General features: G+C 41.1%; 1 protein-coding gene across 1 annotated transcript in view; it reads right to left on the bottom strand.

Annotated features, from left to right (window-relative positions):
- XRN2 (5'-3' exoribonuclease 2) overlaps positions 1–12,718 on the bottom strand; it is a 102,167-nt gene that overhangs the window by 22,318 nt on the left and 67,131 nt on the right. The window contains exons 24-28 of the mRNA XM_014519406.2: positions 9,842–9,898; positions 1,677–1,745; positions 1,457–1,591; positions 615–630; positions 1–9 (exon numbers count right to left, since the gene is read on the bottom strand). The exon at positions 1–9 is cut by the window's left edge and continues 127 nt beyond it. Of these exons, the coding sequence (XP_014374892.1) occupies positions 1–9; positions 615–630; positions 1,457–1,591; positions 1,677–1,745; positions 9,842–9,898 (286 nt within the window). The remainder of the gene's footprint in view (positions 10–614; positions 631–1,456; positions 1,592–1,676; positions 1,746–9,841; positions 9,899–12,718) is intronic.

Here is a 12,718-nt window from a genome sequence, read left to right as displayed (position 1 = left end):
ATTGCGTGGCTGTTATACGTAAGAAATGGAAGATAGAAATAATGTGATCTTTTTCTGAATGTCATCTTACTAGAACAGCTGCTACCCAGTCCATCAAACACCAGTGTCCTCTCTGGTATATCAGTGAAGATGTTCATGAACAATGCAGTTATTCACTTCCAACAAGGGTCCCATACAATTGCAAACAAAGAGTAGAAACAGACATAGCCTGATGTTGTATTTGTGCCGCTATAAAAATGTTTATGGTGGCACAAGTGGCAAGCAAACATACATTCCTACCCTTTGCGAGGTAGTGTTACATAGTGCTGCTTTGTTGTGGCAGATGTCTATTTCCTCTGTGGTGGGAACTGCCCCAGGAGAGGTGCTTCAGGAGCCTGATCCTGCACAGTGAAGAATTCCCATGCAGGACTGGGTCCCTCAAGCCCTGAGACCACCTGCCCACCTTTCCCTGCTTATGGAGACACAACCCCAGAGGATCTCAGGGTACCTCTCTGTAAGCAGGGAAACTTGGGATTCTCCACATAGAGCCCCACCCTAGGACCACCAGGGGCATGTCTCTGTAAGCAGGGAAAACTTGTGCAGGTCCTGGTGCAGAGGCACAGGACCCAGGGAACTCCTGGCACTCTGTGCCTCCATGTCAGGATGCATGCAGCCTACTCCTCCACACTGGAAGCTGCCCTTCATTGGAGCGGCGCGGGTCCCAGCAAGAAGGCACAGGACGACATGGGACCTGGGGAATTCCTTTAAAATCCTTTAAAAATATTGTCTGTATTCCTACATGGATAGTCATCCCCACAGTGGCTTGTTGGCTGTACTCTCTTAAGGAGGAGAAAAAAAAATGATAAATAGCTACCTGCACATCTAGGCTTATAACTAATTTTTTCCAGTGTGTAAGCTCAACTCGTTCTCTTTTCTCATAGCAAAACTATGTCAGAGCCCTTAATAATCAGAAAAATCATCTGGAATTTGAGCTGCAGTTACATGTAATGAACTAATGTTATCTTTGTTCAAGGTACTAAAATAATCAAATGGATTTCTACAGCACAGCACATGAGCTTTGAACAAAAGTAATCTATGAAGACCTTATTAAAACACAGAAGACTTTCCAGTTCTAGTAACACAATCTTAAGTACCACTTCTAATATTCTCAATATAATCTCCCACACTTCAAAGAAGTACCCAAGAAAAAAGTTGAAAAAGCACAAAAGGAAAGCCAATTAGAAATACTTAGCAGACAAATATCAAACAGCAGAATGTAAGATACTACTATAAAATTCAAGTATTTAAGAACATTCTGAAAACGTACCAAATTTAAATATATAATTGCCTAAGTTTCTAACATACAAATGCCAAACTTCTAATCACAGATGACTATGTTTCATTACTGTTAGAAAAAGGGAAGATAAAAAAGCCTCCCAGCAAACCATTTAAGAGTGCTATTTTTAATGCTACTTACCCTAACGTTCTGAATGCTGACTGGTCCAAGTGAACAGGCTGCCTGTCTCTATTAAAACCAAGCTGTGGCCTCCATGGCCTCCCATTGTTGTTGGTTTTTTCCCAGTCACCCGGCTTCAAAACAGGTAGAGGTTTTCTGTGCATTACAAATGACACCCTAAATAATATGAACCCAAACAAATTACTGAACAATGAAAAAAGTGCTGATAGCTCTTACTTACTTTGCCCCAGGTAACACCACAGCCTTGAAAACAAAGTCTTCGTTAAACTGCGGATCTTTGAAATTGATACTACAAGAAATTTCACAGACAGTTACATCAGATAAATATTTAATCTCACAAGTCAGTTGCAATTCCAACTACCATAGCTAACTACTTCTCTCAAGTAAAACAGAAGCATCATATTGAAAGAACATTATACTGTTATCACAAGTGACGTACATCACAGAAACGGAATTGTCTTTTCAAAGTCTAATTATAGCGCAGACAGATGTAACAACTGTATCGCTATCAAAGGATACAGATACAAACTATTATGATGCAATCACATCTTCATGATTCTGTAACAGTACAAGACAAGCAAACCCACTCCAACCTTAATCCTGCTTCATCTAGGGTCAGTTAAGGTGATTTAGCTTACTTTTATCAATGCAGGTTCATGGAGATAACAGTTAGCTTAACAGCTGTTCCACACTTCCAAACAGTAGTTCCCCCTCTACTTTTAAAACAGCTACAATGTTTGTCTACAAAGGCTGTGGTTAAAATTTCTATTTAACCACCCAATCCATAACTTGAACTGAACAGACATAGCTGGCATATCTCACTAGCACTTTTTATTGAAGGAGCTGTGCAGTTCTACTGTCCCAGACAGCCCCCTGCACAAAGTAGACCTATCTTCCTGCATCGGGAGCCAATCCAGAAGCAGGTATATTCTCTAGGTCAGTTGCTGTTTTCAACCTTTTTTCATTTGCAGACCCCAGAAAAATGTAAAATGGAGGGACAGACCCCTTTGGAAATTTTAAACGGAGGTGGGGATGCCTTTGAATTATAAGTGCGGGTATTCACATACTTTTAATTGATCATAGTCATCTTTCATGGACCCCTTAGACATGGTCTGCAGACTCTTAGGGGTTTGCATACCACAGGCTGAAAACCACTGCTCTAGGTAGTAATTAGTGCCATGTGAGGTCAGGAAGGACATATTAACTCTTACATATGTTGTGAACAAATTCCTAAGACAAAGTACTAGATAGGATTATTCATTTGGGATCATATTTAAGGCAGATCTCTAAAATGGTTATGCCCAAAAGCACATCCACAGACATCTAGAGGTCATAATGGTTTGGCTGGCAAGCATAACTGTGGGCTCTTTGGGGCAGGGACTTTGTTCTGTGTTGGTACAATGCTTAGAAAATTGGAAGTCTGGTCCCTGACTTGGTGCCACAGTAACAAAAACAAAACTCAAAAGGGATAATCTTGCATTAAAAGACAAGAAGCAGCCAGAACTTGTATATTCCCAGTGCTTTCAAGCCCTTCAAAAAGAGATCATAAGAAAGTAGAGCTGGAAAGGACCTCACAGTCCAACCGCCTGCTTAAGGTAGGATCATCCCTGACTAAACCATGGCTATTTCATGGCTCCCAAGTGGCACAGAAAAAGAGTATCTGCAAACTTGAGAGAAATAAAGAAAATGCAGAGGTAGAGAGACCATGCACCTCAATTACTTCAATTCCAACTATACCAGTAGTGCTTAAGCTCTGGCCTGCAGGCCAACCATATCATTTAGTTCCCTGGTCTTTTTATGGGTCCAGAAATTTAGTGGAGACCCACGGGGAGCCCTGCAGGCTGGATGATATAGCCATGTGCATTAGATCATGCTGGTATGTGACTGGATCTGGCTGCATATAGGATTGCACCCATGGATCAACCCCAAATACAAACCTTACACCACCCATTTAGGCCATGGAGCTGGATAGGTTGAGCACCACTGAACGATGCCAAACTTTTCTTTTCATCTAAGAAAACAAGCCAGACTGAAAAACAAATGGAAGCTGGAGGGAGTATGGTTTATTTCTTCAATGACTAGAAAAATGGTTGGTACCATGAGTTCTCATTTAGTGCTAAGACCCAAGGCCATCTTTCTCAAGGGCACAGCAACAAAGAAGAAAAAGATGTTACAGTAGAAAAAGGTGATTCTACTACAATAGCTGGTATGGGGGAGATGCAAGGCAGGTATGCCATCTGAAGCTACTTATAACTTGTCATTGGAAAAGTGACTTAATTCCCATTTCACAGCATTTTTAAAAATAATATTGTGACAAGCAACATTCTTAGTATTTCAGGCTTGAACTGCTTGTAAACAGACAAAACTAACTGAACCTAATTTCAAATAGGGCATAAAGAGCAGACAGACCACAAAAGTGATTTTTACTGTCTCAAGTATTTTACACATCTCCAGAAGTGAAAGGTTATGGGTACAAGCGTTAGACACCCACTATTATAATGTACCGACTTAAAGAAAATGAGAATGACACACAACACACTGGATATAAAAATCAATTTACTGTCAAGTGCATGAGTAATTCAATTCTTCTGTGACCAGAGATTTATCCTTGGAAATTTTGCATTGTTCTTCATTCATCATGAAGTACGCTATTATCCTCCCAGAACACTGCATGTAGGAAAGTCAACATTTACTCCTACATAAACTGAAATAAAACAGTGGGCCAAATTAAAAAGAACCACCACTAACACAGGTAAGCATTTTGACTGGGGCATTTTTTTCCCCCTGGACACTAATCTTCTCAGGAAAAATACCTGTCAATCCATACCAAATCCTGGGAAGGCCCTGCCCACACACAAATGATGTAACCATATTTATTCATGTCAGGTCTTTAAAAAGGCCAACAGACTCTAGCCACTTCAGAGAAGTTTTCAAGGTAGCAGTGAGAGAAGGTGTTCAAAAGTAAAAACCAAGAGTTTCAAAATGTTACAGCAGCTGAATTCTCTACGGAAAAGTTGCATTTTACAGATGGAAAATGGTCCCAATGTCAAGGGAGAGTCCATCTATGCGTCTACTACTGGGTCACAGCATGCCAAAAAGGGATGAAAGACTATGAAGAGAAGAAAGATTCCCTTTTATCACCACATCAAGGAGTTAAGACAGAAAGAGGAGGAGAAATAAGAAAGAGAATTAACTCCCAGCAATGATCAATAGATGCTTTTAATTTTTTTAAGGGAAAATAACTTGCAGGATTCAATGACCAGAAGTCTGTCATAGTGTAACAGATCTTTAAAAAATTGTTAGGGAAGTCTTGGGTCCCAGCAATTCTGCAAAGAACTTAATTACAGGACAAAGAGACTTGGAAGTGATAAGAAAGAAACTAGGAAGCAGTACCTGACTGCCATCTACTAGAAGGACCTGAACCTGGTATTCCCAAAGCAGGCTGGATGGGAGCTTCCCTCAATACTTTTAGACTGCTGGAAACTGAAGCGTGACCTGGATTGCTTAAAAAGGTGACAAATACAGAATCAAGGAGCCAGAAGACCTGTGGAGACCCTTTGCCAAGATTAGTTAGTGAATTCTGTCTCTTTGTGCATTGGTTTCTCAGAGGTGTATGCATGTACACTGAGGGGAGGGTAGTGCATACATGTGTCCTGAAGAAGAATGCCCTGCATTCAAACCTTGTCCAATTCATCCCAACTATGCAGCTGGCCCAATAAAAGATATCATCCAATGAAATTGTTGCCTGCCTTAAAATAAAAAAGCAACTTTGGCAGTAGACTCCTTAAAATAAGATTTGGTGAAAAGCTTAAAAAAAAAGCAGAGCAGCTGAGGAAGTAGCTATACCACAGTTGCAGGCTCTGCACTGATAAGTGTGTTGCCAGAAGGTCAAGGAAAGTAATTATTCCCCTCTATTCACCATGGGTGAGGCCACATCTGGAGTACTGTGTTCAGTTTTGGGCCCCCCACTACAAAAAGGATGTGGACCAATTGAAGAGAGTATGCCTGAGGGCAACAAAAATGATAAGGGAGCTGCGGGATATTACTTATGAGGAAAGACTGAGGGAACTGGGCTTATTTAGTCTAGAAGAGAAGAGACTGAGAGGAGACTTAATAGTAGGGTTGTGTGAAGCTTCCATCGCTGGTTCAATTCGGTGGAGATTTGGCCTGATTCAGTGGCTAAATCTCCAAATCCAAATCAAATCAGGAGACCCTTTCATCTCTCTGAATCGAACTGGAACCCTACAGATCTATTCGGAGATATTTCGGGAAGATTCAATGATTCGGACAGAGACAACTTTAAATGTTTTTTCTACATACCTCAAGGTACCAGGTGGCTTGCGCATTGCGATGCTGGAGCAGATGGAGCATCCCATGGGAGCATCCCAGCATGCTCAGCAGCAGACCTGGAAGTGAACCAGAAACACTTCCGGTCTGCTTCTGGGTCCACCAGGGAGCGTGCTGGGTGCCCCCCCAGCTTGGCGACTGGTGCCTCCTGGGTCTCGGGGGGGGGCGGGCATCTGGGGTCCCCACAGAGCCAATCGCCAAGCCAGTCCACTTCCGGGTTTGCTGCGGAGCACGCAGGGGGCTGCCCCATGCTCCTGTGGGACGCTCCATCCACCCCACCATTGCAGTGTTCCCCACCCATGCCTGGTACCTCAAGGTATGTAGGAAAAACATTTAAAGTTGTGTCTATGGCCGAATCGCTGATTCTCTGAATCAGCATCAAATCTTCAGATTCGGCCAAATCGAATCGGGGACAGCGATCCAAATCAATGAATGGAATCATTGTCCTCGATTCAGGCCAAATCAAAATCAAATATGGCCTGTTTCGCACACCCCTACTTAATAGCAATCTTCAACTACCTGAAGGGAGGTTTGAAAGGGGATGGAACTAGGCTATTATCAGTGGTGAGAGACGACAGAACAAGGAGCAATGGTCTCAAATTGCAGCAAGGGAAGTTTAGGTTAGATATTAGGAATAATTTTCTCACTAGGAGGGTAGTAAATACTGGAACAGGTTACCAAGAGAGGTGGTGGAAGCTGCGTCCTTGGGGGTTTTCAAAATCCGGCTAGACAAAGCTTTGGTTGGGATGATCTAATTGGGGCTGGTCCTACTTTGAACAGGGAGTTGGACTAGATAACCTCCTGCGGTCCCTTCCAACCCTAATTTTTTTATGATTCTATGATTCTCTTTTGCTGGCTCAGGCCCCCTAAAAGCAACCAAAGAGAACAAGTAGAGGCATTATCAATGCAAGACAGATCAGATCTGACACTGAAAAATAGTGACCTATAGCACGCGGTAACAAAGAAAGGGTCAAGCAGTGCCAGCCAGGCTCTCAAAATCTACACTTAGGTCTGTCAAAGGTCTGTCAAAACACAAATAAACAAGGCTGAAGAGAGTCTGATCCCCATGTGAGGGTAGAACCATTCCTGTCAAAATGATGCCAGACCACTGTTTGTCTAACCTGCAATAAAAACTTCTGATGATGCAAATCCCATAACTTCCCTATGTTATCTGTTCCAGGGGTTAATCATTCTTGTGCAAAGGATGGATGTTTAAGGTTAAAGGAGAACAAACCTGTAGACTACTCACAAGTTTAATACTTGTGACTTGGAAATACAGTAAGAGGGTTTTACAAGACAGTTTTGTCAGAGCTGATTTGGATCAGTGCCTCGACACAGTGGAACTTTCCAGCACAAGGCACGGTAAGGCAGGGGAATTCTCGGCATGGTGAAGAGTTCCGGCAGGGACAGAGTTCCCGCCGAGGAAATGCAGATTTGCATAATATGATTGGCCGATGTTAAATTATTCCCACGTGGCAGCTGGCAATTGGCTCGCTAGCCGTATAAAAGGTTAGGGGCGTTTCCGCCCTAGTTAGAGAACTCCGCGATTCCCCCTGGAGTGGAACTCCGGCAGCTTCATCACCTGCCAACGACTCCCCGTCATCGAAGCCTTACAACGTATCCTCCGTGTTGCATGCCCGAGTTAGACCCGAGCTACCTGATCTACAAGAGCTCCTCGATTAGCGACTAGAGATTAGAATTGTTGCAACTACGACTGCCTGCGCTGTATACGACTCTACAGTGTAAGTAAAGCTATCTCTGTTTTCCAACTGATACGTGTCCCGTCTGTGCCTAATTCCGCTCCGGTGATAGAGAGTACCCATCTGCCCGTCACGGGATCGCAGCCGCAACCCCAGCTAGCGTTCCCGAGGATTCCTGATCCTCGGTCCCCCCTCGGCCCCCACAAGTTTATGTAACCTCCCCACAGAAATGAGCTCCATACAACATACTGCAGTTCTCCTTTAAAGGAACACTATCAATTTTAATTGGTCATAGAATCACAGAAAAGCAGGGCTGGAAAGCACCTCTGGAGGTCATCTAGCCCAACCCCCTGCTCAAGGCAAGATAATCCCTCTCAACTAGGCATGTAAATATTGTTTACAAATTATCTGTTTAACCTCCTCTAATTATACTGATCAACTGATAACCCAGCAGTTCAGACAGCTACTGCTGGGAGCAGTTCTCTTGGGAGCCATTCCCCAGACCCTTTGCCAGGGGGAGGAGGTGCAGTGGCAAGCCCTGTCAGACAGCACAGCTCAGGTAAAGCCCTGAGCGGGAGGGTGCACCTTATCATGAGCAGCTAATTGCTTCATGAGTCATTTAGGCTGCCCACTGTTTTCTTCTTTAACCTCACAGGCTATGAGTACTAGTCTCCCTCGCCCCTCCTCCTCCCTCCCTCCCTGCTTGCCCTGCCACCTTCCAGTTCCTGCTAGGGCACCCCACAGCTTTCATTTCCCCCTTCCCTGCCAGACTACACTTGCGCTAAAGGGTAATTCTGAAAGCTAGGAACACTAATCAGGTGACTGGTACTCCCAAGGCTGGAAACCCAATCAGCTGATTGGCACTTCCAACCCCAGAAACGTATTGGTCACACATTCAATTTAAGGCATGATGGAAGCCAACCATAAAATTATTACACATATTTTGTGTGATGCTTTTATGGCTGATTCCCTGTTTTATCACATCATTAACTGCATGAACATGTGGCCAGGTAACTATGGAAGATGTGATTAACTGGTTAATCACATCTTAAGTGTAATGCCTGCCAAGGGCCTTGGCTGCAGCCAACACCAAATGTTGGAAGAAAGGTGGAGGAAAAAAAACCCCAAATCCTGCTGATGCCTATAGCAACGAAGGGCAAAAAGTTCCTTCCTGACCCTTTGTAACAATCAGCAAAGCCTAGAAACATGGAATTAACCATACAACCTGTATTCTGCTCTGAACCCGGGGCAGCAAACATAACTCCCCATACAACGCCTCTTTTGGGAGAGCCAGAACTCCCTTTTCTGCATCCCCCTGCATAAAAATTATCCCAACTCCTTTAACCTTGTTGCATAACTAAGCCAGCTGTGGAGCTCTTTTTTGTTCTCTTTCTGCTGAGCGTGGTCCTCTCCAATATCCACCTTCTTTAGGCTGCAGAGTTCTCCTTGTGACCTCCCAGCATCAAGCAAGCACAAGCAATGAGAATGGGGGCTGGGGGAGGGAGGTGGGGGGGACAACTCCTGGACTTCTAACTGTTGTCTTTCAAGAGCACTCCAAGCATAGCTACTCTAAGATCAGCCCTGGACAATGCGTATCCAACCTCTTAAAAACCTTCAGCGAGGGAGATTCCATGCCCTTCTCCAAGGAGTCTATTCTACTGTTTCTAACAGTGACGTTTTTTCCTGATATCCAATCCAAATCTACTTTGCTACAACTTCAAGCCAGTAGTACATGTCCTGCTCTCTGCAGAAAGAGAGAAAAAAAAAAGTGTCTTCCCTCTTTTTTTATGGCAGCCCTTCAGGTATTTGAAGACTTACTACATCCCTCTTAATTGCATTTTCCACAAGCTGAATCTGCCAGTTTCTCTCAGCCTCCTCTCATGTACCTTGCCTTCCAAGCTACTAATCATTTTTGTTCCCTGCTTCTGGACCTTCTCAACATCCCTTTTATAATATGGAGCTGTCATAAATATCAAGAAAATCATTAAGAAAATATTTGGGGCAGAGTAACTTATGCTTTTAAAATAAAATTAATAAATGTTTTAACCATGACAAAATTGCTGTCATCTTCATGTCAATTAGCTGGATCCTGCTGTGTTCTAATAATGACATTTTGTATTTCAGTGAAGGTTTAGTAAATATCAAATATTTCTTTGTAAGCATATGACAGAGACTTAATTTTAAATACAAGCTTAGCTTCCAAAGCAATTTTTTTGAAAGAGAGAAGAATTCCATGACAAATCCAATAACTGAGAACCCTCAATCACATTAGGCCTTGATAGACTCATTTCAATAAGCAAAATATGCAACAAGTACATTTTACACAATATTAGTTTACCTGACTGCAGAATTCTGTGCCAGGTCACGCAAGGTTGGAACAGGAGACTGCACTACTCTAAAAAAACAAGGTAGAGAGAGAGAGAGAAAAAAAAAACTTTGTTTAAAGGTTTCACACTAATTCTGTATTATTTTCATCTCCTGTACTTTGAGACTGTTGCAATAATTCATATCACTCAAGCAGTCCACACTCCATAAAGCTACATTTTAAAAATGTGCTCCTTTGCAATTTAAAAGAACGACAAATGTTCTGTTTTTATGTTTTGGGTTTTTTTAAACATTTTAACAGCTGTTTAGCTGTTTCCAAATGGCATAAAAGTTCCTTTTCTAACTAAAGTATAGCATGCTATTTTATCGTTCTTTTTCCTTAATAACCTGGATAAACTGAACCCCTTTTATCCAAGAAGTGAATAACAGTTGACACTGAAAGAAACTGCCATTGTTAGTAACTGGGATTTACTTTCCTTGGTTCATACTCTGGCCCATAAACAATTTCAAAATATCACATAGCTTAAGTTATCCCAGAAAGCCATGCCATTAGGCAATGCTGTGGATTCAACTACAAGGCATAACAATATATTACCTGTTCATTTTTCTGTGACCAAATTAAAATGTTTTTTGTAAGCCATGACTTATTTTGAAGATAGCAACACATGCCTGCCTAACACCCAATCAGAGATGTGGGGCAGAAAATTTTCCAGTGCTTTATTTTTGCGTGGGAAATTTTCCATTTCTAAAAATTCATTGTTTCATAAAATTCATTAGTAACAATGAATGGATGCCAATACAATATTAGGCAAGCTTGGCAGTTTCAAAGTTGTAATTAGTGTTTTTCAGGCGATTATCCCTAGGAAGTGTGTGAGAAAGTACATATGTATGTTTTATTGATTTGTAAACAGGAGGGTAAATACACTCACATAACAATCCAAACCAAAATCAAGTTATGAATTCACCTAATTGGCTGTGCAGGTCAAATCAAAACCAAATGAAGGCACTGCTAAGCTTGTTTCTATTTCTCAAAATCTCTTGCTTCTGGAGAATCAGGCAGAAGCACAATTAGTGAAGAAGCTGCAGTGTCATGATAAGTTGCCCTTGCCCATAGGCTCATTGGTAAAACCAGCCTTTAGCAAAAGAGAATGTGGTTCAAGGAGTTCTGGATCAGGTTTGCCTCAATCCGATTCTGAAACGTAACTAAAAAGCAGTGCATGCGATTCTACGGATAGTGACGGTGAAACTGGAGGTGCTGCAACGGCCTCAGCGGACGAGAGTTAAATTCTGCTGAAGTAGATAAGTGGGCAACCATGGCATATCATGCACAGTTCTTTGGGTGTGCTAAAATTAGTATGTCAACAGTGTTTAGTGCTTTCATTGTTTTTCTTAAATTTAGACAAACAATGTAAGGGAAGTACAAGCTATTGTGTATTGGCTTTATATTTTTACAAGTATTGAAATAAAAATAATTTCTTTCCACGTGAAGCTTTCAATTTGTTTCAATATAACATTTAAATCATATTAAGCGTGCTGTATTTAAATTTTTTCCCTAATCAAACATTTCAGTTCAAATACTTGTGACTATTAGGACATAAAATTAACATGGAGGTACTTTTTTAGTTTTGTTTGCTAAATATAAGTCAAATAAACATGCTAAACCTGATCACGTTCTATTTAGGGCATTAGAAAATGTTCCAATTCAAATTTTCCAGAAAACCTACATCTCTGAACCTGATAATATAAATTCCAGAAAAAACAACTGTTCTTCATGTAAGAGGAGCTTCAGTTTCCTCAGCTGCATCTATGCTAGAGTATTTTAGCAAAAACTTGCCATGCGTTTATTGCTACATTAATGAATTGTCTAGTTACTAACGCAGACTGGGCTTTAATGACTCAGAGCCTTGTCTTCATTGTAAGTGCCACATACCTTTATCATCCAACCTTTCTGAGATTTCTCTGAATTACCATCCAGTACAGTTCAGAACTGCTAAAAAACAAATAAACCGCAAACACAAACTCTCTCTCATACCTAATCCAGAATCATGCCTATCAATGTTGGACAAAACAGACCAAGATATGTTACTTGATGAATACAATCAGGTGGTTGAGAAGAAATCATTCTTGGAGGAGTTTCTACTTTTTTTATATCAATATGGTCACTATATTTTGCTTACTTGCATAGCAAAACCTTTTATACCTAATTTCCAATACATTCACAAAGGACACTTATCCTTCATTTAGAAAGCAAAGCGTTAAATGAAAGCTTGCTTGTTTTTGGAGGTTTTTTGGTTTTTTTATTAATTACAACTGTTCCTGAACATTTCAGTGAGGGTCCAGATAGAAAACACCAGAGCATGGTTTTCTCTGAATTGTTCTCTAATGCATTCAACACTGAGGACAGCCGATACTAAATGCCAACGAACATAATCCAACAAAGCATGCAGTGCTGCAAACTCAACATCGTCAACGAGTGAAATTCCTCAAATACGAAAGGGGATCAGAAACCGAGACAACATGAGATTATTGGAGAACATCAAGCTCATCAATGAATTTAACATGTATTCATGTGTTATAAATCTTTTTCTTAGTTCATGGTGCATAAAATACTCTTTACACCAAATACATAAAAACAGTCTTTCAAAGGAGACAATGACAAACACGAACCTCTTAGTTTCATAAACAATTAAATCCAATTTGTAGAACGCTAAATATTTCCAGTGCTAATTGAAACCCAAACCATATGAAGTAGAACAAAACAATGCAAGTGGCAAACCCATCAAGACTAGCTCAAATTTTAATACAGACAATTATTATACAGCCTAGTCTGAATCCCAATGTAAATTTTTAAAAGATTAACTGAAGTTAAATTAAAGTTAAAAATATATTT

This window comes from Alligator sinensis, unplaced genomic scaffold (assembly GCF_000455745.1).
Source record: "Alligator sinensis unplaced genomic scaffold, ASM45574v1 scaffold140_1, whole genome shotgun sequence".
Lineage (NCBI taxonomy): Eukaryota > Metazoa > Chordata > Crocodylia > Alligatoridae > Alligator > Alligator sinensis.
Note: the sequence above shows the minus strand (reverse complement) of the source record. Positions and strands in the feature narration are given on the sequence as shown.